At 33.6% G+C, this 24,936-nt stretch overlaps 1 protein-coding gene across 7 annotated transcripts in view; it reads right to left on the bottom strand.

The window, feature by feature from the left end:
* Nucleotides 1-24,936, bottom strand: part of EPHA5 (EPH receptor A5) — a 345,616-nt gene that overhangs the window by 70,314 nt on the left and 250,366 nt on the right. For 4 of the 7 annotated variants that reach the window (XM_041726499.1, XM_041726497.1, XM_041726492.1 and 1 more), the window contains 2 exons: nucleotides 21,461-21,620; nucleotides 14,320-14,425 (listed from right to left, as the gene is read on the bottom strand). In XM_041726499.1, the coding sequence (XP_041582433.1) occupies nucleotides 14,320-14,425; nucleotides 21,461-21,620 (266 nt within the window). The remainder of the gene's footprint in view (nucleotides 1-14,319; nucleotides 14,426-21,460; nucleotides 21,621-24,936) is intronic. The other 3 variants (XM_041726495.1, XM_041726493.1, XM_041726498.1) reach the window with 1 other exon arrangement.

The following is a 24,936-nucleotide window of genomic DNA, read 5'->3' on the forward strand; positions in this document are numbered from 1 at the left end:
TTTAGCTCCCTCCATTATGGCTGTTGAATATTGTTTCAGAGTTGAATAACTATATCAGCATTAAACTTACAAGGTAGAGATAAAAGTAAAATTAACAATTGCACCCCATGCAAAACAAATATTACTAAAAAGGATGGAAAATTACTAAAATGATGGAAACAAAACTTGACACTTCTAATAATATTTCTTTACTATATGAAGAACTAAGATCCCATTAATTTAAATAGGTAAAGAACATGTATATGTAATTTATGAAACTGGTAATAAAGTAGCTGATGGGGGATCCCTGGGTGGTTCAGCAGTTTGGCGCCTGCCTTTGGCCCAGGGTGCAATCCTGGGGTCCCGGGATTGAGTCCTGCATTGGGCTCCCAGCCTGGAGCCTGCTTCTCCCTCTGCCTGTGTCTCTACCTCTCTCTCTCTCTATGTCTATCATGAATAAATAAATAAAATCTTAAAAAAATAATAAAAAAATAAAGTAGCTGATGCCTACAGTTATTGTATATATATTAACAAACATATTAAATTTCAAAAATAAATGCAATTAAAAATACAGAACTATTTTTTTCCTGTTAAATTAGCAGACTGGCTAGTTTGTGAACCACCAGGAAATGTCACACACTGATGGAAGGAATGGTAATTTGTACAATGATTCAGGAGGGCCATTTGTCACTATGTTTCAACAATCTTAAAAATATTCATATTCTTATGAATCAATCCTTATTTTGAATTATACAAATACATTCTATGGACATCAAAGACAGATATAGTAACTCCTCTCCTCATAACAATAAAAACAGAAAAGAAACAAATAATACCAAAGGAAAAGCATATGGAAAAAGACATTAGAATATCAAAGATCTACTAAAATTTACTTTTAAAATGCTTTTAATCACACAAGGAAACTATATTTTTATATTGTCAAAGAAAATAGCAAATAAAACTATAAGTTATGAATGTAAACTTTATATATAAAAAGATCTTAATACGTGTGCAAAACATGAATATTGATTGCTTCTGGTGGATAAATATGATTTTCTTTCTGTATTTTGTCTCCCATATTCTCTATACTTTTTAATCAGAAAATTAAGAAATGCAAATATAAATAAAATATCAGCTAGTGAGATATTAGGACAATCATCTTAACTGTGCCCACTATGTAAAGTGCAATGCAAAATGTAGACTGACATTTATAGAAAAGGCTGACAGCAAGAGACCCTGGGAATGTCAAAATAATGATATCTAAGGATGCTCATCTAAGGAAATGGACATTAATCTAAAGTTGAAGACATGTTGGAACAGAGCTAAAGCAATCCAGCAATTTGTATATTTGATGTCTAAGGAATTATAATATAATGGGTGGGCAGATGGAAGCAGGATTGATAGTGATTTCCACTTCAGGATATGTGATGTACTGAGATGATCCTCTGGTAGACTTCCAAACTGAGTTGCTTAGGAGTCCTCTAAGAGCGAGGGTTTTCAAAGGATTGGAGACATAGCAGCAGGATTCAATCACCCTGGTGTTGGGAAATGATGGAAACAAGGGCCAAACTACACAGGTTGCAACCAGAGAGATGAGATGTACGTAGGATTTTACATCTCAATTTCTGGGATCAACATTTAGAAGCCTTAGAGCTTGGGCAGAAAAACACTGCATGGTAAAATAGACATTAAAAATATCAGAGAGGAAGACGGTTGGCGATGATAAAATAGATGAAGGGGATTAAGAGGTACAAACATCCAGTTTTAAAATAAATGTCATGAGGATGAAATACACAGCATAGGGAATGTAGTAAAAAATATTGTATGGTGAACATGAACATTGTGAACATTTCATAATATATATAGTTGTTGGTTTACTATATTGTGTACCTGACACTAGTATAATAGTGTGTGGCAGGCACATCAATGACACTTCGATTAAAAATAAATAAATATTAAATAAAAAGGAATGCTACATTGGTTAATATCCAGCAACCAAAGGTTTAAATTAATTTTCAAGTGATGAAAAAATACAAGCGTTTGGCGTCAAAAGATTTATAATGACTATATTATAAAACTACAAAGAAAAAGTATTTTCCCATTGGAGCTAGAGAGTGATGGTACAAATAGCACAGGTTTGAAATGATTAACTATAGATTTTTAGGGTTCCAGGAAAGCCTGGGTTTATGCTGTCCCATGGTATTACAAATGGCTAGAGAAGAAATAAATCTAGAAGACCACTATATGTACATTTGAAACAGCTGGAATAGGACTATCAAGAGAGTCAGATAGTGACATCAAAATAAATCAAGAGGTCCTTATGTACTAGAAAACATGTAAGTCATACAAATGTAGAATTCTGATTTATCATATATTTGTCTTATCAAAATGTATATATAAACAATGGTCAATATCACTTATGTACATACTGAATTCATGCTAATTTGAGGATAACTTATTGGATTTTTACATCATCTTTGGCATGATGAGACAGAAATTAGTCATTTGCATGGCTAAATTTCATCTTAAAAGTTTTCTGAGGAAAACTGGACCTATAGATTGACATTCTGGCAATTATGCTGCAAAAAATTTAAGAAAATCAGAATAATTTTACAGATTTAATATCTACACTGCTTAAATATTTGTGCTGAACTTGGTATTCTTAGAAAAGTAGTATGTGTTACTGGCATATGAAGATCTCACAAACAACTTTAGCAGTGAGGATTTGTGGTAAGGGTTCTAGATAGCTAAGAAAAAATAATATTAATGTATAAAATTTTTCACTTAATTTTATATTCCTACATATTTTTAAAGATGTTTGCTCAAATATTTGCTCTATGATTGGCTGTATGATTACCTTTACATTCTTACCTGTACTATTTCTCCTATTTTGTACCAGGTATCTCTTTGTATTAAATAGTCAAAATATTAAACAATTAAATTAAAATACTATAGCAAAGTTACATGACTTCAGTTGAAACTCAGCATAGATTTTTTTAATGTTGGCACACTGTATATATTATCTATGGATAGAATTGGGTTTAAACAATGCCTATCAAATTTGCTTCAAGAAAATCAATGAAATAGGCATAGAAATGCCAAAGCAGCAGTAGGATTTCTAGATGTCAGAAGCATGGAGAGCTCTGGGAGGGGGAGAAGAGGTGTTTGTGATATACATGAGAATATTTGAATCCTATGGAATGTTCAGTCTGGAGGGACCCTGAAAAGGAATTATATTGCTGGTCTAAGAACAACCTAATAAAAACAGTCTTTCCTTCACTAATCACCACAAACACCCACTTTGCCACCTTGATATCTTGTCTTTCAAGATGTATGTGGTGGTGTGAAGAGGAGACAAAAACAAACAACCTATGATAAAGTTTAACCCATCTTTCTCCTTTAGATCTACCTTAACTCAAGAGAACTCAATAATGACCATGATGGAGATGGGGAATCCAATGCCAGACCATAAGAATGGGAAGAAAAGATAACAGGTCATTAAAAAATAAATAAACAAATCAAACAGTGATCTAAAGAGCAGAATCCCCAAAATAAGCATTAAAATTCACTGACATTGTTATGTGGTATTGATGGCTCCAAGAGAGTAGAGAAATGCCTGTAGACTATTAAGAGCAAATGCATGCCAAGGATCTAAGACAGAACACTGCCATTTTTCTGTAAGATTAAAAAGTCAGGGGAGTAAGAAATAATGAGAAGCAAGAAGTGAGCTAAAGCAAAAAGATTTTTTGGTAAGCAAGATAATTAGAATATAATATGTTTTGTAGCACTAAAACTATCACAGACATCAGATATATCTAACCTCAATTCCTCCCATAGCACAATAAAAAATTCAGCTGTTTGAAACTCAGTTGCTAATCCATTAGAAACATTTCTTTCTTTGCAGGTTTATGCAAGTTTTTAGAAAGAGCACAGATCTTAAACAAATGTGGTTTTTAGCTGGTGCTTAAAATCATTTGGAACATTTTATTGTCATTTGCTTCATTTCTCAGCAATGGATATACTCTCAGACATGGCTCAGGAAATTCACTGAGTTTTTGTTGAATAGTTGGTCTATCCTTTGGCATAGGGCAGTGCTATTGATTTTTCTCTGTAGAGCTGGGTATCAGGTTCCTGTGAAAGCCTGTGTGGGCTCAGGGAGATGCGGTAAGATTCCCAGAAACCTAGCAGTCTTCTATTAGAGCCATGTGCCTACTGGCATGCCAGCATGTTCTCTTTCATATCTTATTGATACTGAGCTTCAGGCAAATGGAATTTCAGACAAAAAGCATATTTTGCCCTTGTAGTTAGGCTTTTGACCTGCCCTATGCTTCAAACTTGATGAAATCTGAGAATCTTTAGATTCTTTGCTGTAATCTTTTTTTTTAGTTTTGCAAATCAATGATATTAACTTATCTTGGTAACATAGAGTTTTCCTTCTAAATGTTTGCCTCAATATAACTTCCTGAGAATGGCAGTGATGTTTCTGTGTTTGATCTGTGAGAAGTCACAGGTGGGATATTCAATAATGTTGAGCAATTGAACCGGTAACCCTCTTGGGTTCAGTTTCCTAGGACGATTTACTTCCCACAGTGGGCAATTAGTTGTTGCTATGCTCCTAGTCTTTTGGCACTGCTCTGCCCTGATCCCCATTTGTCAGTTATTAATAAATTATGATCTTCTCTCTAATTATCTTTGATTCAGAGCCTTTGAAGAAAAAAGCATGTAATCATGAGAAAATAGAAGGAATAACAACTCCCAGATACTAAATCAATACACATGCCTGGATTTATCACAGTTTCATAAAGTCACATCTACTGTTAATTCATAAACCACTGAGATTTGCTTTTAATGAGAGCTTTCCTAAAATCAGTGGTTGCATGTGTGATTATAAATATTTTGCTATTTATCATTATTTTAAAACAAAATAGTATTAGATAAAATATTTTCATATAATACTTTTTCTTACCAAAATTTACCAAGTTCCAAAACTATGTGGTCCTTGTTATGTTAGAAATGCTAAAACACAACGTATTCATGATACCTCTGATCTAAAGAGAATCAGGAGAGAAATACAAACCTACACTATCATTAATAAAAACTATTGCTGCTTGATGTTACCAGGTACATCATCATATTAGCATCACCATATCTAGAGGGCAAGTGAATAATATAAGCTGACGAAGATTTCTTTTTTAAAAAGATTTATTAATTTATTTGCACATGCAAAAGAGAGAGAGCAAGCATGAGCCAGGGTGGGGAGAGGGACAAAGGGGGAGGGAGAGAAACTTAAGCCCTGTGAGCACAGAGCCTGACACAGGGATCAATCTCATGACCCTAAAATCAGGATCTGAGCCAAAATCAAGAGTTGGATGCTTAACCAATTGAGCCTCCCAGGCACCCCATCTCATGAAGATTTTTTTTTTAATTTTTTATTTTTTTATTTATGATAGTCACAGAGAGAGAGAGAGAGAGAGAGAGGCAGAGACACAGGCAGAGGGAGAAGCAGGCTCCATGCACCGGGAGCCCGACGCAGGACTCGATCCCAGGTCTACAGGATCGCTCCCTGGGCCAAAGGCAGGCGCTAAACCGCTGCGCCACCCAGGGATCCCCTGATGAAGATTTCTTAACTCCTATGTAATACTTCTTTGAAATCACTGTATTTATTTTGTGATGGCACAAAATATTTCAGTAATTGGGAAGAAAGTGTACTTATGGATTAGGTATTGTATTAGACTTATGCCTGGCCTTGTTGCTAACAGTTCTCATTTTCTAAACTACCAACATTAGTTTGATTAATAAGGACAAAGCACTTCAAATGGAGATTGATGCACTGTTTAGTTTTAATTCAATAATTTATGAGGTATTCATTCAATTAGGTTATGTGGGAGAGCCACAGAAGTCTTTATCTTCTAAATACTCACTGAAGAAGAAAGAAGATATTTACTCAATATACTATCATTTGTGGTTGAAAGTTTAAATTTCATGAGAAATATTGATACCTTGCTCTAAGACTTTAGCCAAAGTAAAAAAGGTTTTGGCTAAGGGAATTAAGGAAGATTTTGTGATAGAAAATAGTGGTTAACGTGCATATTGACATGTGGGTAGGTTTAAATATTGAGACATGAAATGAAGTATAAGGAAAAAAGGCACAGAGAGAGATCCTCTTCCCTCATTCTTAGTTCATGTGCTTAGTTCATGTACCCCGTCTTCAGATTCAGGTGTGAACTCCTACTCTGCTGGGCCACGCAGTGGAATTTCTCCATTCTCTTCTTAAGGTCCCAGTGCTATTGACTGACTTAGTTTGTGGAGCCAGCTTTTAGGTTCCTATCAGGGCCTGTACCGTATGAGCTCTGAGAGTGAAAGGCAAGAGCTGTAAAGTCAGAGCTGGGCTCACTACAGTGACCATTCCTGCTTCAGTGATCCAATAACTGTCCAGTCTCCTGACAATTCATGGGTCACTCTTCAATCTCCTTTGATGGATCTTTCTCCTTCACTCTATCTCTCAATGTCACTGTTGCTGGGCTCCCCCAGATAACCTCATTTTGGTGAGTAACTTTAAATACCGTATTTGTGCCACAACACTCTTCAGTCATATGCCTCCAATTGCATAGCAGACACTATTTTAGCACCTAGATCAATAAGTCTCTGTACTTTAGGGTTATATATATATATATATATATATATATATATATATATATATATCTGGAACTTTTCATCCATATGATTTATAATTATCTTTTAGAATAAGCAACTTTGAATTTGGCCTCTGTCATATGTGACTAAAGGAGTCCAGGTCAAAAATGCATAGTGGTAATGCTGAAAGCATAGTCTGCAGTATCTTTTCAAGAGTTCTGAACTCCAGCTTCATTCTTCCAGCAATAAGGTCACTGGGTATTTACTGGGAATCTACACTATAATCCATACATTCAAGACGAGCACCAATCTATTGAAGAGACATACATAAAATGATGAACTAAAACTACTTCAATTGGAAAAAAAAAGTTTTGAGGAAACAGAGATGTGAAATTAACCAGTCATCACAAATCAGGAATGGTCATAAATTGGTGACATTGAATGTGTGTAGTTCTAGAATAAATCATTTATCTAGCACTATTTTTCAGTGAAGGACTGAGGGACAATTCATTAAGATCCAGTTTATTTTTTATTTACTGTAGTGTCAAGATATCACCGACAGTACTTTCTAGGAGAGGCTTTATTTATATATTGACCAGTTTGGAAAGTTTTATTTATTTATTTTTTTGGAAAGTTTTTTTTTTAATTTTTTTTTTAATTTTATTTATTTATGATAGGCACACAGTGAGAGAGAGAGAAGCAGAGACATAGGCAGAGGGAGAAGCAGGCTCCATGCACCGGGAGCCCGACGTGGGACTCGATCCCGGGTCTCCAGGATCGCGCCCTGGGCCAAAGGCAGGCGCCAAACCGCTGCGCCACCCAGGGATCCCTGGAAAGTTTTTTTTTTAAAGATTTTATTTATTTATTCATGAGAGACAAAGAGAGAGAGAGAGAGAGAGAGAGAGAGAGGCAGAGGGAGAAGCAGGCTCCATGCAGGAAGCCTGATATGGGACTCGATCCCAGGACTCCAGGATCACACCCTGGGCCGAAGGCAGGAACCAAACTGCTGAGCCACCCAGGGATCCCCATAAAGGTTTTAAATAATAATAATTAATATTATTATTTTGGCAGCAGAGAATCAGTGACTTTGTATATAAGAGTTCAGAGTTTCACCAAAATCTACAGTTTAATGCTTATGTATCATAATGCACTTATATAGTGAAGAACAGAAACCCTAAGGTCAGATCTGGGTTCAAGCCCCAGACTTTCACTAACTGTGTACAGTAATTTGTTTTCTAGATATTTTCTCCGAGGCGGAGAAATCATGCACAGATAAGAATCCTTGCCATCTTGGATCTACAGACAAAAAAAAAACTAACAGGAGAAATTTATACTTAGTACATAAATAAAACACTACAATTAAGTGTTATGAAGAGGTAAATCAAGGTAAGAGAGATCTGATAGGCAGTGGAAGGAATCACAGGCCCTCATTTTAGTAAGCTCGATTGAGAGGATAGAATTTTGCAATGATATGAAAGCAGGAGGAAGCTATGTGCCTCTCTGGAACAAGGGAGTTTTAGGCAGCCAGAAGAGCCAATACAAAAGCCTCAAGTCTGAACTATTTTTACAATGATCAAGAAACTGCAAGAAGATAATTTTATCAAGCATAATTGAAAGATAGAACTATTAATGAGATATAGTGTTGTGAAATATTACATATAAAAACCCTTGGAACAATACCTGGGAGGCAGTATGTAATTCATGCTAGACCATATTGTACTTATTATGAACATTATTATGTTATTTCCATTAGGCAAAGAGGGTTCTCTGAAGGTTTTAGAATACTTCATACCTTTTAAAAACCATTCACTAGAGAAGCTATTATGCTTTGATATCAAAAAGTAGGCAGAGCTCTGGCACTTGTCTGAATTAAATAATTACATTAAAAATTACATTCAAAATGCCTGCATAATGATTTTATTTAGCTCCAAATAAGTTTGAAGAAAAGTTCCTAAGTACAGTGGATTTTACCATCAAATTATTGTTTTTCTTAACATAAGAATTGTGGTGGCATGTAATAAGAACTCATATTTTTCTTGAATTAATGCATCAGACTATCATTGTGGTCCAAAGGAAAACAAAAGTTACCATGAGGGAGGGATTCCAGCTTAAATCCTTGTCTTTATCCATAACTGTTGCTATTCTGCTTACAAAATTCTGTCCATTGATCTGACTACTAAATTAAAGTGGAAATACTTTGAGAGAAAGACATTATCTTCTGATTCCACATGCCCGGGACTTATCTTGATATTTGATGTGCAATAGATGTCCAATAAATGTTTGGATTATTTGAAGAAGAAGTCAGTTATAACTTATTATTAAGAGATTTGAAAAAATTACAAAAGGCTAAATTTTAATATTATTATTATTATTATTATTATTAAAGACTATATATTTATTCATGAGAGACAGAGAGAGAGAGAGAGAGAGAGAGAGAAAGAGAGAGATAGAGACAGAGGCAGAGGAAGAGGCAGGCTCCATGCAGGGAGTCTGATGTGGGACTCGATCCCAGGACTGCAGGATCATGCCCTGGGCCGAAGGCAGGCGCTAAACTGCTGAGCTACCCAGGGATCCCCCTAAATTTTAAGATTATTTTTAAGTAAAATACTCTAAAGCAGCATTTTATATAAATCTACTCTTTTTCCTTTCCATTTTTAACGTGGCCTCAGTGTCTTAATTTTGATAGGTTAGTCTTCAAGTACACTATCCATTGAAAAATTTTCAGCTCAGAAACTATGAGACAGGGCAGCACTGGTAGCTCAGCGGTTAGTGCCACCTTCAGCCCAGGGCATGACCCTGGAGACCCGGGATCGAGTCCCACATCAGGCTCCCTGCATGGAGCTTGCTTCTTCTTCTACCTGTGTCTCTGCCTCTGTCTCTGTGTGTGTCTCTCATGAATAAATAAATAAAATCTTAAAAAAAAAAAGAAGAATAAACTATGAGACATTTCAAGTGAATTGAATTTTGGTTGCTTCATTCACAAAGAGGAAAATAGGATTTAGCAGTTATATGTCCAGCCATGGGATTTGAACATGAACAGGCCAAACAAGGGAAGACCTTTGTCCAGAAATTAATCTTTTTCACAGCCATTAGCCATCCCTCAGACTAACCTTATCATTTTAGGAGCATCATAATATTAAAGTCATTTCTGAATAGCCTTAAAATTGCATCAAAGGCTAAGCAGCTTGAGGAAATTCTTCCGCTTTTTCTCCCACCTCATAGGTTTTTAAAAATTTTATTTTCCACTTTTAAAATGGTGACAGATTTAACTTGTTTGTACTTATATGCAAGAACATGTGCAAATGTGTGGGAGTGCATGTGCATGGTGTGTGTGTGTGTGTGTGTGTGTGTGTGTGTCTTAAACCTCTGAGCATACATGTAAAATTGAAACAAAAAAGCAAAGCTCTGGAATTTTTTAAAAGAACAAATTCATGAGGGGTGCCTGGGTCACACAGTTTTAAGCATCCAACTCTTGGTTGGGGCTCAGATTGTGGGATGGAGCCCCCTGTGGGCTCCACACTCAGTGTGGAGTCTGCTTGAGATTCTTTCTCTCTGTCCCTCTCCTCCTATTTTCAATCTCACTCTCTCTCTCTCTCAAATAAAAATGTTTAAAAATGATTTAAAAATAAATAAATTCACAAGCTTTATATCAGGTTGAGAAATATCCAGTAATTAAGGATTAGGCCCCAAGTTTGAAATGGAGACAGAGAAAAAAAGTAACAATGTAATCAGTGATCATCTTCAAAGGAAAGGAAAACAGGCGAAGAAGATTGTAAAAGACTTTCTCAAACATGTAACTGGGAGTATGGGCATGACCACCATTAATGGAAAAGTTAGTTTATTAAATAATTTATATCTATGTAGTAGTATTAAATCTATGTAGTAGTATCTATAAGGGGAAAACAATAAAATTAGTATATTATAAGAAAGCAATGTGCATTGTCATTTCTGATTAAAGGAGGAAATTTTAAAAAACAATTACAACATACTGCACAAATCAGGAGGTTTAATTTATACTCATCCTAGAGTAATTGGCTCATAGTTTGCTGAGGACATATCAATTTTTTTGTGGTCCAATAAAAAAACATTTCAAATTAATGATAGAGAAAGTGAAAAGGAGAATCTAAACCCTGCAGAAAATGCTCTATGGAATATTTAGCACCTCTAAAGGAAGATCACACAAATCGTAAGATTGATAGAATCCTAAGATGCTATAATTCTGTTTTTTAAATGAAACTTTTTCCCTTAAGATGGATATCTGCCTACATTATTTTAAATTATATCTAGGTAGGAAGACTCCAAAAGGTTCTGTGTAATCAATTGTAGCCTAAAGAGATTAGAAAGTCTGTGGATCCCTGGGTGGCTCAGTGGTTTAGCATCTGCCTTTGGCCCAGGGTGTGATCCTGGAGTCCCAGGATCGAGTCCTGTGTCGGGCTCCTGGCATGGAGCCTGCTTCTCTCTCTGCCTCTCTCTCTCTATGTCTATCATGAATAAATGAATAAAATCTTTAAAAAAGTCTCTCTATCTGATTTATCTTTCATTTATTTTAGAACAAAAAAAAAGTTTATTTTTTTCTTTGAAATAGATTAGTTCCATAGTATTCATATTTTTGATTTGGTGTGAATAAAAATATAAATTATCAGTGAATATGTATCTTTAAGACATATTTTCTCTTAAATGATGTAAATTGCCAATAAATATTGCATTCAAATAATATTAATATTTCTGCAACATGGAAAAATTACTTTATCTATACAACCACTGACAAGTAAAATTATTTGTAATTAAAATACATTTTACCTAGGAGCACATATCTGGTTCTTAATAAACTCAAAAGATTAAAAAGTGATAAAATAGTTCAGAGTTAAGAGGATAGTCTAAATTTCATTGTATTTTTGTGTGTGTTAGTAATATTTTGGCAAGGAAAGGAGGGAAAAACATATGTAATTCAATGTCTTCCGACCAATTCTAAAGTAGACTTTTTCAATAACTTGTCAGTACTCATATATAACTTCCCAAATACTATTAGGTTTCAGCTACATTTCTTCATTTAATTTTTCTTTTATTTGATAAATCTTTACTGAGTTAATTCAGGACACTGTAGGTATTATGTGATAGGCACACTTCCCCTAGTCCAAACAAAAATTGTGAAGCTCATTGTCTTGAATGAGATAGGAAAAGACTTTCCAAAATCATTTCATTTAGCTTTTGAGTACATATATTTATATAAAGCATCATAAAATAACTTATCTATGAAAAGTAAAATAAGATGTCCACAGATGTTTTTATCATAAGACAAATACCCCCTGAAATTCAAGAATGTGCATTCAACAAAATGAAGTAATGAAAATTTCATGCAAAGAAATCTGCTGGTAATAAAATGCAAATCTCAGATTTTGGGGAGTAAAATTTATTTTCCTTTAAATTAAAAATGCATAATCTCTGCACAGTAAGCTTGTTATAAAATTAAATTAAGACAAAATGTAATATGAATAAAAATGTACAAATTAATAAGGTGTCTCAGGTTTAGTTATGCTGAAAATTAAGTTTTGGGTGTAGTTGTGATTCTCCTATAACTGATAAATTATACTAAAATTTAATTATTCTTACACAGGAAATCCAGGTACATATAGAAGTCATGTAGTGCACATGTGTGGGTGTGCCACATACTAAAGCATTACTATCTATCCCTCAGTTACCAAGTAATAGGTTATATGAATCTTTTCTCAAACATTTTGTCTAATGCTACAGATGCAACAAAGTAAACTGTTTTTAAGTCAGTTTTGTATATAGATTGGGGAGGAAACATTTTTGAGAACAAGGTCTCATTCACATGCAAGTAAGCAAGAATTCATAGCTGAATGTAGTCAGTAAATTCACATTAAAATATGTAGGTTAAATAAATGTAGTGTGACTAAGTATATAATAAGATACATTATATATTTGATTTGTCCTTTAATAAACCCTTAAACACACAAATTTATTGGATTTTAGCTCTTAAATCATTCTTCTGGTTTTATTCACTTCCTCTAGGTGTGGACCCAACAAATACAGTATCTTCTTATGATCTGCATGTCCCTAACACTTCTGGATTTTTGGAAAGGAAGAAGACAACTCTTATCCAAGTTAGAAGTAAAAAAATGTTATAAACAAGCTCTGAAACTGTATCATAGTTATCTACCCTTTTGAGGTAGAAAAGACTCATATCATGCGGTGGTTTTCTTAATAGCTATCAAACACTCAATTATCTTATGTAATCAAAATCTGAGCAAAGTTGTTATGACAAAATTTATATCTTCCAGGAAGCAGGGACACAGCATTCTTCTCGGGTGACTTCAGAAAGAAAAGAACTGTGGGGCACCAGCTATCCAGCCTTCTGGTCAAATAGGGCTAGTTGTCCTCAATAGAACACAGACGGCTTCCTACCCAGAAATTCTAAAAATGTGTAACTGCTAATCTAATATTAAAAGTAAGCAATGGATTTCAATAAATACTCTTAAGAAAATTTTGTACATTCCTGAATAAACAGGAGCTAGAAGAAAATGAATGTTCAGATACAAAAAGAAAGGATGTTCAAATGAATATTTTCAACAATGTTTTACGAATATAGATTGCTGTAACTTAAGGATATAGTCATAAATCTTTTCAGAATACAATATTCAGTATATTGAAAAGTGCCCAATTCTGTTTATTTATGAGTTGAATAGTGCTGAAGAGTCAAAAATAAATAAGTAGAACGGGAAGAAAATCAATATGAATATTGATTTTCTGACTTTTTTTGGACCTTACACTACAATTTCACATCTTTAGGCAAGTCTAAATATTTCCATGAAGACTTTCATCAAATTTTCTGTAATAGTCTCATACCAAAACATTTTCAAATGGACAGTTCTAATTACTGAATATCCTTTCAAACAATGGCCTGGATAAAAAAATGGAAATATGTCTGTTGTAGGTTGATGTGTTGATGTATTTACTCACTGTGTTTTAAATTTTTTTTTTTCAGAAGGTTGATTATGCTCAGCTCAGCATCAGGAAATACTTTCTACAAAAGTTGTTGTTGGGCCTCTACCTCCTTTATTTTTGTTCAAAATGAAAAATGCAGATGTGTAACACACATGTTAATGTATCTATTGATACAACATTCAGTAAAATTCACTTTCAATCAGTACACACTATTGATGTATTCAGGTTGAAATCATTCAGAAGCTGAAAATAAAAGCAGTCATGTAAGAGGGCTGATTATTTCTCAGAATGTTGGTCTGCCAGAGTGTCTGTATTATATTCATCACTCTGTTAGGTTTGAATGCTGGCTAAGTAGAATTATTAGTTTTATTCCTCTGAATTTACCAGGAAGGCCTTCCCCAACACTAAAATTGAAGCAGACAACCATAAATAATTTTGAGAGAAAAAATCACATTTAAAATGCTATATCAGAAAAATGATGGTTAAAAGTAGAATAAATCATAACAAGTTAATAATTAACTCTTGTGAAGTGAGCATATCTGAAAAAAGAGAAATTCTGTACTTAAAAGTTAGCACTTAACATGGACAAGGTAAGGCTTAAAAATACATCCTACGTTGAGTTTATCTACTGATACATTGCTTGACTGATTGGTTGTGGGATGTGCTTCACAGCCAAATGGTCAGATCAAGGTAAAGAAGAGATCAGGGGCAAAAGTTCAGAATCACAGCTTCCTCTCTTACCTTCCACTGAGGAGGAAGCCAATAACCACTGCCAACAAAATGACTCCCACTGTCACAGACACAGCAATTATAGGAATCTGGCTTTGATCGCTGGATGCTGCAACTGCTGATAGGAGACACGAGAAAGGAAGCCCGAGGTTAAAGAGATCATATGCATTCAAATAAGAGCTGCTTAATAGTCGGTAATCGATGCGTGATTTAAGCAATCCCCCACACTTGGCCGCGATTTCCCCCTCATATCTCTGCTCAGTGGTGTGTAATTGAAAAGACATCTCTAGGAGAAAATATTTACTCTCCAAATGGAAATTTGAAAGAATCACTAAGTCAATGATTATTTCCTTGTCATCATAAAAAATGAATGTAATTGTTTGCATAGTATTTATCTAGGGATGGGGGGGGGGTTGCAAGATAAAATGAAACTTAGTCCTTGAGATCAAACACCTTCATCTAAATAGGAGATGTTAAGTATATGAAATTTGGCATTTTAGAATCCGCATGTGGCTGTTCTCTAGAAAAAAAAATCAATATCTCAGACAGGGTTTGTGTTTTTTTTTTCCCCATAGACATAGGTTAAACTCCAAAATGTTGTGGCTATGACTTCAGTGAAGTTAATATAATGCCATTATTCTGAATGCAAGTTTAAAAACTGTAATTTCAAACAGAATGTAATCAGTGAGTATACTTTATGTGTAGCACTACTTTTTGAAAGATATCAAGGCATCTATATAGAACTTTGAGAAGCCAGCAGTAAGAGTAGATTCATTTACATAATCTTTCAAATACATGGATTTAGATTAAATATCCTATATTTTAACAGTACAATTACCATAACAAGAGGCAATGGACATGATTAGATAGTTGTGCTTCAAAAAGCACAGGGATATTTATTTTGTGCTGATAACTATATTGTATTAAAATAAGAAACGTATAGAATAAAATAACTTTTACTAATGTTCTCAAGAAATGCTCAATAAGACACAATATAATCATCTTGATAAATTCAGAGTGGCATTAGCTCACCTTCATAACAAATTTTAAGTCATCAAAAGTAATAACAACTATACTTTCCACATTTTGTTTCTTATAACTCCTTACCAGATCTTGGCCTAATCAATAGTTTTGGACATCCAAACACTTCCCTTTCTATTATTGTCACCTCTCCCTTGAGTCTTTCAAAGCAAAACTGACTGGCTCTCTGACTCCTTCTTATACTCTATCTAGACTTTCTATGCTTTTGGACCAGTCTTCAAACCAAATATTGACAGTAGCTTCTTCATGTTCAAGAAAGATTATTATTGATGATCAAAATCTATGTACCCTCTCTTTTCTTGGATAATAATAGTTGTAGTTCAATGGCTTTTTATCTTGATTGTTCTCTCCTAATATCTGATGCTGAAGTCTGTGGTAGGGAATTCAATGCTGGTGAGCAGTATAAATGGGGTAAGGCAAAGCTACTTCACTATCCCACTATGCCTTCTCCAAGATTTGCTTTATTAATCTCTAAACTCAGATTACTCATACCATTGCTTTTTCTCAGTTCTTTAATTTTCTTTCTGGCAAGAGGAATGTTCTTAGACTTGGTTCATAATATGTTATTTAATTGGGCTCTAGATGCTATTCCAATTATTTTATTTTGATTCTCTTATTAATTTCCTAACAAAATCACCCCCATCATGAGTTCCCCATTTTCTCAAAACACTAGTTCATTACCACTTCTCATGTTTCAGAAATGAAACATTTATCTATAAGTTAAATCTTACAGGTAAAAGAGAGTGATCAAGTCTGAACTCCATGGTTAAATAAAACTGTAAAACTGTATGGTTCTTCAGTTTTCCTTTGCTTTATATAAATCCAAGGTTAAAATCCTTCCTGTCTCTTTGAAGATGTGGCTCCTTCAATGATTTCCCTCCAGGAGAGTATTTCATTTCCTTACAGGCTATTCTTTGCTACCTCCAAGCCTAAATAGATAATTCTTTTGGGGGGAAACAAATCCTTAAACTTACTGATGTTGGTTCAACTTAAATTTGAAAATAGGTCCAAATAGGTATATGGGCCAAAGCAAAGTACTTACCCTTATCAAGTCCCATTTCATTAATCTCCAAATAGGAATAATTTTCCTGGATCATTATAATTCTGTTTAGAGATAATATTTAGCATAGTGCTTCAACTATTGCCAGCTTTAAATAAATAGTAGATAATATTTCCACATATAGTTATCTGATCCTCTTTATCACTCTTATTCTTTCCTATTTTTCACCATCTAGACTAACGTATCTAGAACTAGCCTCATTGTCTGATAACTGAGAATGTAAATTCTCTCTGAAACTGCTTTTCTTTGGCCAATGAGTTCTACATGTGATATTCTGGCTACATGCAATAAGTACTTTTGCATTTACTTTACCATGCACAATAATGAGGCATTTAACCCTTCTGAACATAAACTTCAACCTTGAGACTCTGTTCCTCTTGGTTTCTAGGACATCAGATAAGCTGCTTTCCCTTTTTCCCACTCAGAAGTATTACTCTGTCAGTTCTCTTGGCTCCACATTCTCTCCCTACATCTAATGCATGAACAATTTCTGATGAGTGCTGGCTCCCAATCCTCCGCATTTCCCTCCTTAGCTCTTCACTCTCTTTCTGTCTTTCTCTTTTCCTTCTTCCTTTTCTTCCTACCTCTCATGTTTACTTCTTTGCATGCAAAGCTGGTAAGTCCCAAATTTATATTTCCAACTCTTATTTCTCTTCAAAGCAACACTCTATTTAAAAAAAATGGACTTCTTTCTTTTTATTTGGATTGTATTTTCATATAAAAACAATATGTTTAAAATCAACCTTTATACCACATCCACCCCCAAGGGCATTAACAAAACCACATCAATAAACAAACATGTTATAAATCAAACCACAAACCAGACTAATTTTATCTCTTTTCTTCTGGTTTCTTTTAACTGTCACTAATTTTTTCTTAACTCTGACTTGCCCATTAAGTAATAAGCATTTTTGTGTTTCTTCTGTTTTTATACATGAATTAAGTTTTTTCATCCAACACTCATCAATTTGATTCATATCTGCTGACATATGGTTCATTAGTGTTTTAGGTGTTCCCTTTGCCTTCTATGTACTCACATAAATATCTAAAAATATCACTTTGATCATGTTTCTCTGATCAAGAAGTTCATAAACTCTTACTATGTATAAAAAAAAAAACAAAACACCAAATTCTCCAACTAGCATTCAAAAGCCCTTTTAACCAAATTCTAACAAATCTTTCTGGCCTCAATATGCCATTTTGGGAACTCTAAGATTCAGTTTTGGAAGGAGAGGGCATGATTAATCATTAGTAGGGATAAAATAGGATAATTTCACACTAACCAAAGTATTAATTTTGAGAAAAAATATGGATACTTCATATCATCAAATGCTTCATTTTTAATAATTTATAGACCTAATCTAATTTAACAATATGCTAAAATATACATAGTATGGGCTAAGATCTTGCAAAAAATTAACTTTTAATGCTATACTAAACATTTTCAAATGCTTAAATCATTTTATGAAAATATTTTTGTAATGCCAAATCACAAAGATTCATATTTATATGTTGTTATCCACTGTTTACTTATATAAGATATTTTTGTATAACAGACAATTAAATTAAGGATCTATGAGGAAGAATTTAATAATATATTTTCATTTTTTAAAAAATGTTCAGCATTTTCTAATTTCCTTGATGGGCTTTAAATATTTTACTATTTTCAAATGTATTAATTGTTTAGTGAGCTTTTTCTAGTAAAAAATAACTCATCAAGATTTTGTACCATTGGGACACCTGGGTTGCTCAGAGGTTGAGCGTCTGCCTTTGGCTCAGGGCGTGATCCCAGGCTCCTGGGATATTATCCCACTTTGGGCTTCCTGCATAGAGCCTGCTTCTCCCTCTGCCTGTCTCTGCCTCTCTCTCTGGGTCTCTCATGAATAAATAAATAAATTAATTAAAATAAGATTTTGTACTAATTTATTCCTTTGTTTGACCTGACAGCATCAATAATATCCCCAATATATCAACTCACTAACTTCATTCTTTAGCATCAGGGTAAAATTGTAAGCCCAATATGATCTATGATTAGTGTTTTAATATATTATTAAGTTTTTTAATTTTAAAAATAAAAATCTCTAATCACTCATATTTCCTAATTTTTTATATGTCATGTAGTTTTGGAAGAATTGCTGAGGAATATTTTGGGAATGCTTACAAGCAAATTTGGGGCAATGTAACACTACTATTAAAAGAATATTAGTTATAAACATTAATATTCTTTAGTAAATAATGTTTCTTTTTTTCAATCATTATATACTTATATTATCCATGGAAACTTAAAGGTAGCATACACTGAGAAATCACATTGTTTACCTCACATTGCTTCTTGTACTCCTGGTTGCAAAACAATATTACATAGGTATTCTCTATATTTTAGCCATATATTTGAATAATCATTAAGCTGAAAAGATTATTAAAGCCAGATTATAAGTGCTTTTGAAGGCCAGGCTGAGAATTTGGGATCTTTCTACCACAGCTGTAACTCACTATTAATTTTCTTGATTAAGATAATTAGATCAAAGCTACAATTTTTGATATGTAATATTGGTACATAGAAGTTAGTGGGGATATTTAAAATAGCATGGCAGGTAAATACATACATGAAAAAATGTTGAACATCCTTAGCCATCAGGGATTTCAAATTAAAACCATAATGAGATATCATGCCCACCTGTCCAAAATGACTAAAAGAAAAATACAGTGAGAACAGCAAATGCTGATAAGGATGTGGAGAAAGTGATCACTCATACATTGCTGGTGGGACTATAAAATGGTACAGCCACTCTGAAAATCAGTTTGGCATTTTCTTACAAAATTAAACATAAAATTACCATATGACACAGCAACTGTGCTCTTGGGTATTTGTCCCAGGGAAGCGAAAACATATGTTGATACAAAAAGATGTATATGAATATTCATAGCATCCTTATTGGTAATAGCAAAAATTGGTATTAGCCCAGATGTCCTTCAACAGGTGAACTGTTAAACTGTGGTCTACACATACCATAGAATATTACTCAACAATAAAAAGAAACAAACTTGGTATACATAACAATTTGCCAGGGAATTAAGTCAATTCTAAACTTTCACATTCTGTATGATTCCATGTTTACTACATTTCTGTAATGTCATATTTTTATATATGGATGTTTAGAAACTAAGAGTTGTCAGTGATTAGTTATGGGATAGGAGCTATTCCCAAAGGCAGTTGGTATAGTTGTAAAGGGCAACCAAAGAGATCTTTGTGATGTTGGCACTATTTAGTATCTTGACTATGATAGTAGATACACAAATCTACACCACTGACCAAATCGTATCCAACTTAATAGACATATGTCTATACGCACATACATAAAAAGGAGTAGAAGGAAATGTGAATAAGATTAGTGGATTGCATCAATGTCAATATCCTGAATGTGGTATTATGCTATATTTTAAAAATATTAGCATTGGGGGAAACTGAACAAATTGTACAAGAGATAACTCTGCATTGCATTTACATTTGCATATAAAACTACACTTATCTCAATAAAAATTTCATTTAAAAAACAGAATAGCATTATTCCAGCAATTGGGTTATACAAATTTGAATTAAAAAGGTAAGAATTCAATGAAAGGAAGTGATGCATTGGAGAAAAATAAATCATAAAAGAAACACAAAGGTGTTTGGTAAATCTTGTTAAGTGGGAGTTAAGAAAGATTCAGTGATAGTCTCAAAGTTTCAAGATAACTTATGTTAAAAGAAACCACATAAAAAGAGCAAACTAGATGGGCTGGATGGTTTCATTCATGCTGTTTATTTATTGGTATTCTTTATCACTGCTATTGGGAAAAGGAATGATTTACATACCTAACAAAATTAAAATAAAGTGGGTAATAGGCAGTTATAAAATATAAAGCTTGAGAGAGAAAGACTTCTGAGGTTTTTCCATCCAAATCTTCAAGACAAATAACCTTTCTAAAATAAAGATTTTGTGATCCTGTGCTTACTGTTTGCATTCAGTTTTAGGACTATGTGAGTGACATATAAGATAACGTAGATGAAAAAGAAAATCCCCTTGTAACAATTTTATGTCCTAGGTATAACAGAAATTAAAATTTATAAATTTTAAAAATTAAGCAAATTAATAACATCATGCATCATTTTTATGAATTGAGTAACCAATTAGAAAATCTTTTTAATGATTTTCCGGTAATTTTCTGTCCTAACATACCTGAATGATAAGATAGAATTTCCTTGGTATTGGTAACTCATCAAAGTCAGTATTAACTGTCATGCACCAAATGAAAATACATACACACACATATTTGACATTTCACACTACTCCTCTGTGTTACTTTCTTCATAAAAAAATATTAATAGTGTTGGTTTTTCATTGATAAATAATAGTAAGTTTTCTTCTAATCTTGCTTTTAATATATACTTTAGGACAAGTAATTTAAATATCTTGTTTGTGGTTAAAGAGAAAAAAATGTTTTATGCTATTTTATTTTTAAAAGGGTACAAGAAAAAAAAAGGAAAAGAAAAAAAAATGGTACAAGAAATGTCTTCCAGAACTATTTCTAGGCCCTTTACTCAGAGATAAGGCCAGAGATTTTGATTTTTCAAAACAATCAGATTGGTTGCTGAGACCGCCATTTTCTTGCCAAACTTAATACTTATGCAAGCTCCTGGTAGAATTTTCATAGAAAGACTAAGCCTGATAACATTGTTCAATAAAACAAGTAAAAGTCAATGGCAATAATTCAATAAAGTATGGCAGCTGTGGAAAGAAAGTCTTTAAAAGCAGGTTTAAACATTTCTTAAGGATCTCTTGATGTTTCATCTCCCAGGAGACCAAATGTGATGAGGAGCGGGGACCGATGTGTTAACCCACTAACCTACCATAATAGCATGACAGATGCTTCCTACCCGAAGGGGTCATGCCTGGGAGAGAGAGAGAGGAGCAGGAGACTGACAGAGTGCCCAGGGAGAGTATTGATCTACTGACTCTTTTCTGGTAACCATTACAGAGACATGAGTTGACAGTAATTAAAATGACTTACACACTGGGATAGTTTCAAACTCAAATCTTCGACTGAAGACACCATAGCCTGCTGCTGTGCGTGCTCGAATTTGGAAGACATACACTGAAGCTGGTTTCAAGCCTTCTGCAGTTACAGTTGTCTCCTTAGATTTGATGATTGTATAGCTGGTTTCCTGGTCCTTGGGTTACACGTGCACGTACAATAAAAAAAAAAAGTCAACATATGAATTACTTCCTGACAATAAAACTTAGAATCATAAATCAGAAAATGAATCTGAAACTAATAGCTTTGATATTAGTACAAATTTAATCTTTTAGAAAAAAATGTATACATCCTAGGTGTGCTGTATACATGAAACTTTAAAGTGTTTCCTAAAACTCAACGATGGTGGGTAACATGTTCTCCACTCATCCGCCAAACTTGTCTTCAGCATAAATAAATTTATAAAATCTTAAAATATGATTTGCAGGAGATGAATTGTTTTATAGACTCTATTTTAGTACTGGTATTGTGTGCTTATTTTTCTCATAAATGTTTTATTGGAGTACATCAAACATGCTGCCTGTTCATAGAGAAAGATGGCAATGTCTCATATATTGCCAGGTAAGAATTATACTTTATATCTCTAGTAAATTTGATTTCTAATTATATTTAGGACCTGGGAGGGGGAATGAGGACTTTGCTGGAGAACTTTAATTTCAATTTATTAAGTCTAAACAGGGATTACTAAAGAAAAACTATAAATAAGCATTTTTTTTCTTTACAAAAATCTTTCCATTTTTTCACACTTATGTGTTTAAGCTGGATGAGTAGTAAATGGAGATGGAGTGAAAAAATATATTACAGTAAAGGTAGTTTTGGAAACTGAAACAAATAGAAAGCTGTTCCTATTTTGATAACTACCAAAGTCTAGACTAACCATACATATGTAATTTTTCCTTACTCTGAAGTTGCCACACTGAATCTCAAATCTACACACTGAATCTTGGCCCTACAAAAATCTAAACACACAGAGTCCCTATTTTGAACTTTCTCCTCCCATGTATTTTTCTGTGTAAATTATTGGCTACCCTTGCTTTTTTCCTTAAGGTATCCTCACAATTATTACATTTCTGATAGATATTACAGGATAACTTAATCATAGGTAATGGTTAGAGATTCCCCCCATTCTTAGGAACTAATCTTTACTTATCTTGATTATTGACTGTAAACCATCATTTTCTAGATCATTTCAGAAAATTTTATTTACTAATAGAAATATTGTTGAGTTTCTTAAGAACTAATGGGCATAACATGTAAAGGATTTTTTTTTCTGAAATGAGAAAAATTGAAAACAATTTTTAAATTCTTCAAAAATTGAAAAGAATATAACAATTGCTACTCAAGCATCTCAATAGGGAATATGGTGATTGTTTAATTTTCTTAACAGAATTAAAATGAAAAATAAATGCAAATGATGCTCCTTCTCTGTTGAAGTTACCATCAACAAGCAGCATACCATCCTGAAACTTTAATGTGGACACAGAAACCATGTGCTAAAATACAGCAAGTCGGGCAGCCCGGGTGTCTCAGCAGTTTAGCGCCGCCTTCAGCCCGGGGTATGATCCTGGAGTCCCAGGATCCAGTCCCATGTCAGGCTCCCTGCATGGAGCCTGCTTCTCTCCCTGCCTGTGTCTCTGCCTCTCTCTCTCTCTCTCTCTCTCTCTCTGTGTCTCATGAATAAATAAATAAAATCTTTAGAAAAAATAAATAAAATACAGCAAGTCTGTTTTTACTTTTATCCTCAGTTTCCGTATCTGTAAGATTGGATAGAAATTAGTGCCTGGATATCCTCATAGTGATGTCATAAGAATGAAAAAAAAGTAATGCGTGTGAAAACACTTCATAAACTAAAGAGTACATGTTTTCATTGTCATTATTATCATTTATTTTTTTTTCTAATTTGACACATCAGAATCAATGGCTAATCGCATTCTATTCTAACCAATACAATCTAAAATATACAATCTATCAAACACTTTTTAAAAACAGTTTTATCATTCCTCATTTAATACAGTCAAATATACAGAATTTTCTTAGGGTTAAGTTCATCCAAATTTCTAACTAAATCTATGTTCTAATTTCTAATGCAAACAGGTTTTCTGATTCATTCCACAAAGATGACTATTTTTTATTTATATCTTTTTGTGCATAGACTTGTAAGTGCCACATCTTTAAGGTGTTTATTTTTATTATTTTTTTTCTTTAAGGTGTTTAGGAAATATTACTAGCGTTTTGCAAGGATTTAAAGTAGGTCATTAAATCCTATAAAATTTTACCTAGTAATGTCAGTCATTTTCTTCATTCACAAACATTTACTAACTTTCTCTTCTGTGCTCTATTACCGCTTCTACATGCTGGGAATAAAGCAGTAAAAAAAGGCGGACAATTCTTGTTGTGTCCCTTTAAAGGAGGTAAATAGTTTCTATAAACTGCTGTAGTTACTGATATATGGCTGCTCAGGTATAAGACCCAATATGCAAGATTTTCTCAATAAGATTATACTACTTTTCACTTTGGCTATGACTCCTCAGTGATTTCAATAAGAAATGATACAATATCTGTATGCTATTATTTGTATTTTGTTTAAAGATAAGGCATAAAAATCTAGACAAAACTATAGATTCTGGTATACTTGATATAAATATGATTTTTATATAAAATATTAACATTTATAATGTGAAGTAAGAGGGTTTTTGTTTTGTTTTATAAAAGAGCACAGGAATATCATGGTTAGAATTCAAGCCATGCTATTGCCTAAGGAAGTGTGTAAATATGGAAGCACAACTCAACCTGTCTTTTTCTTCCTTAAATTGGGATAAAATTATTTATTTGAGAGCATTGTGAGCACATAGAGATGAAGAGAGATGATGCACATAGCCCCAGCACAATCTCCACATCATAACAGGTTCTAGGTAAATGTGACTTGAGTCTGTAGCATGATGGCAAATTTAATTAAAAAATAATTAAAGAATTTGCTGCAAACTCCTATTGAAGGAACAATTATGTCTTGTAAAATTATTAGAAGTTGACACTTTCGCCAAATGAAGGGGAGGGGAAACATTACAAGACAACTGGCATGTTGCTTCTCCTTGAATAATACAGGTTCTAATATCAATTGCACAAAATTATGCAACATTCTGTTTTATATACTAACATATATATCTAAGTAGTTCCTTATCTGAGTTCTAATTGTACGTTGTCTCTCAGGGTCAGCTGAATGCAATAATATCAGAGGGACTCACCAAATCATAAATGTAAGAGATCAAAATCCATAAAGGTACATAAAGGTACATTTTGAATTACCTAAGTAGTTCCAAAATTTGCTTCTGTTCCACTCTTTTCAGTCACTGCTGTATTATAATTTACTTTTTATCACCAACTTTATATACATATCATCAACACCCATGGCCACCAGGCTGCCGATTCCTGGTCAGGGCAATGGCTTTTGCTGC

This window comes from Vulpes lagopus, chromosome 12, assembly GCF_018345385.1.
Source record: "Vulpes lagopus strain Blue_001 chromosome 12, ASM1834538v1, whole genome shotgun sequence".
NCBI classification, from domain to species: Eukaryota; Metazoa; Chordata; class Mammalia; order Carnivora; family Canidae; genus Vulpes; species Vulpes lagopus.